This window comes from Protobothrops mucrosquamatus, unplaced genomic scaffold (genome assembly GCF_001527695.2).
Source record: "Protobothrops mucrosquamatus isolate PMUCROS unplaced genomic scaffold, P.Mucros_1.0 scaffold2520, whole genome shotgun sequence".
NCBI lineage: Eukaryota > Metazoa > Chordata > Lepidosauria > Squamata > Viperidae > Protobothrops > Protobothrops mucrosquamatus.
In genome coordinates, this window is record NW_015388583.1 from 14,708 (window position 1) to 18,269 (window position 3,562).

A 3,562-nucleotide genomic window follows, 5' to 3' on the forward strand; every position below is an offset into this window, starting at 1 on the left:
TTCATACGTATACAATGGTTCTAGCCATTGTTCTTTTTCTGGAAAATGGCATAGCCTTTATGATACATAATCTAAAGACCTTAGTGGTATTTGAAGCTGCCATCCTGTAGTGGCTTCTTAAGGGCAAGCTTCATTGAACACAGTGGGATTTACTTTGGAGTAGCTTTGAGATAGCACTGTTTATATCTGCAATCAGGTGCTGCAAGAACAACTGGAATGTGAGACAGCTGCAGTAGATAGACACGAACTCCTCAGATATTTGCTTCTCAAGTTTTCTCTTTTTTTCCATAGCTCCTGCCCAGGCCCAGATCATCCATGCTGGGCAGGCATGTGTTGTAAAGGAAGATAACATCAGTGAAAGAGTGTACACTATTCGGGAAGGTGACATCCTTGTTCTGCAGTGTTTGGTTACAGGGCACCCACGGCCACAGGTAAACTTTCTCTTCTTATCATCAGGAATGTTGCTTGGCCAGGTATTCTCAGATATTGTCTGCTGTATCAGTATAGGGATTCTTCTTCCTTCTTCATCATTTTTTAAGATTTTATTCTGCTTGACTCTGAGCTACCCTGGGAAGCTCTCAATAACCAAACAAAGATATTATAGTAAAACATTTAAAATAAAGGGGGGGAAAGGTAGCAAGTGCAATAAAGGCAGGGGGTCTCATTCTCCCTCTCTGAAGGCTCACGTTTTTCACCTTTTCCCATTCCTCTAGCTGGCATACCAAGGGCAAGGAACTGTAGAGGTTGTAGAACCAGGAAACCAATTCATACAAGCCACAATATGCAGATTCCTGGCCCATTCAATCTTGTAGAGTTGGTGTATCCTGCAGGTCTTTTACAATTTTTTTGAACAACAGGAAAGTGCTGGCCATTTGAATCTCAGAGGGAAATCTCATTCTAGAGTGCAGAAGCTACTACAGAGAAGATGCTCTTCTGGGGACCCAATTGATGACTTCATATATTCAAAGAAAGCAGTGGTGGGATTCAAATATGTGAACAACCGGTTCTCTGTGTGGATGCCGCTTCTGGAAGTCCATTCTGGGCCTGGGCAACAAAAAATTATCTACTGGTTCTGCCGAAGTGGTGCGAACCGGATGAATTCCACAACAGAAAGAAACCCATAAGACACTAGCCCTGCAAGATTGAATTGGCCAAGCAGAATATCTATTGTGTATGTGGCATTCAGAAATGTCCAATGTCTAATGAAACAAAAGACATTGTCAAATTCACCATCATGTGGTATATTTCTTCTGTTTTATTTCTTCCACAAAATAGAATGAATCGGTATATTGTGGCTTATATGAGTTGTCTTATCCTACAACTTCTACTAAGGAGAAACATTTAGAAGGTATGGCATTTTGCGTAAACACTGAGTACTTTGCAGGGCCTTCTCCAGTCATTAATTTGCAGCTTTTTAGTGCTCCAATTTTCCAGAGTAACTACTACACAGATATTATCACAGACTGAAGATCGAAAGATTTCTCACCTTTCCACTAAACTCACATTATAAGAGTGACCATAACTTCCTTTGAAAAAGATACTTTGAAATATGTAGGAGAATGTCCTAAGCATCTATTTTAAAATAATTAAAGCAGCTGTGTTCTTTTTCCCCCCAGATTTGTGTAGCTGCTTCAGAAGCTGCTTCTGGCTATCTTTGCATGCAAAGTGTGTATATCAAGCCAAGTTGCTTCACTGGGAGAAAAATATGGAGAGTTATTGGGGGAAAATGTGAAGCAATTGTGCCTGTACGTGCATGTGGTGACTTTTAGGAGCACCTTCCAAAGCAATAATATAAGTGTGGAGAAAATTGCACCTGATTTAACAAATTCCGCCCCAAAGTGCTTTAGATATCCAAAGTATCTCTTTCAAAATATTTTTACAGCATGAACTTGGGCTATTATTATGTAAAATGAGACCACCCTCTTCAAAAAGCAAGAAAAAACTGGCTCTGGTGTAGGAGATGGAATTACAAACCACATGGTCAGCTGAGCTAGCTTCCTACAGAAAAATACAATGGATATAAACTGTGTGATCTCAGTTTTGAATGGTTTCTCTATGGCGTGCATTCTTCTAACATTGTAATGTCTTGGTCTAGCCTTTTAAAGTATCTTCCTGCCTAGAGGACAAGGTTACATAGCTAGAGGCCATCAAGGCAAAGAGCTTGGAAATATATTTCTATTATTATTTAAAAGTAGAGAGAAATAGAAGATTCAGGTCTTTCTGTTCATACCATACAGGAGGAAGACTTAGCATACAGATAAAGAATTTCTATTCACTCATGTCATGGCTGTTATATCCATGGCATCTGAATTTACAGTATAAATATAAATCCATATTTTTTTTATTTCTAGGACTCCCTCCTTTTATTTTGATTTTCTAATGAACTAGTTTTCTTGCCTTTGCCTAATATTAGTCAGGAAGGGACAAAGTTTTGAAACTCGCTTTAAAGTTCATTAAAAAAAACTTCTGATTAACAATTTGAGTGATGAGTAACACACACAGGGACCCACTGGGAACGGGCAACAATTCTTTCCCTCTTTTCTCATCCTCTTGTATCATATCTCTTTCCCCTCTCTCCTGCTTTCTCCAAATCAAAGATTTGCCTTTTAACCTTTGCTTAATCCCCTCCCAACTCTTCCCTCAATTAGTCATTAAAGTTCCAAAATATGGTCAAACTAAATAAATGAAGCTGAAATGAAAAAAAGTGGAGGAAAGATTAAAGAACCGACAAAAGCGGCCATGCAAACAGAATGCTCTTTAAGAGGCTTCAGGCTTCTAATGAGAGGACAAAGGCTAAACAAATCTCTCACCGGCTGCCATTAACTCTACAGGCCGAGCAAGATGGGGCTGCTTAACCTGATCACCCCAAGCCTGAAATCCAAGCCACCTTGCATATAGCCCTGTGGGCAAGGAGAAGATTACCAAAAACATGTGGTATGCTAATATGGTTGCTTTCCAGCTTTGCAGTTTTATAGGGTTTGATAAACAACTTAATTCCCATTTGTCCCTCATGGGTTTTGTCTGAATTTGACAAATTTGTTTTGTTTAAGCTTCGGATTAGCGTCTGCAAAATGGGAATAACTTTGCCTTTCATCACACAGCGGAACATGTGAAAAGTACTTCCAGCCTGAACTGAAAATTGTCTCCAAACCCACATCTACTTTTTTTCTCACTAACTCACTTTTTATATCCACTCACTCTGAACCCTCCAAAATATAGTACGTGAATTCCATAAAAAACAAACGTTAATTGTATTTCTCCTGCTCCCACTGATCCAATCCACACATTAAGCAGGGGAGGGAAGTCAAGGAAATTAAAGCATGTGTGGACCATATCATTGCAAGGGTAGTTTTGTGGCTTGAAAGCTGCTGATTTGGTTCGGACTGACAGTAGCCACGTCTGGGACAAAGCTAGCCAGATTATCAGGGCTAGAGATATGGCTATGATTGTATTGAACCATGTGGGTGGAATATAGCATGCTGTTTTCAGAATTCATAGGGCTGGTCTATCCACTTTTTTTCATCTATAATGACTAAGACTTCATACTGGAAGCTTTCCTTTT

General features: G+C 39.5%; 1 protein-coding gene across 1 annotated transcript in view; it reads left to right on the plus strand.

Annotated features, from left to right (window-relative positions):
* Nucleotides 1–291: 291 nt before the first annotated feature.
* Nucleotides 292–3,562, plus strand: part of LOC107295832 (MAM domain-containing glycosylphosphatidylinositol anchor protein 1) — a gene marked incomplete at its 5' end in the record, with an annotated part of 44,635 nt that continues 41,364 nt past the window's right edge. The window contains one exon of the mRNA XM_015825165.1: nt 292–431. Within this exon, the coding sequence (XP_015680651.1) occupies nt 292–431 (140 nt within the window). The remainder of the gene's footprint in view (nt 432–3,562) is intronic.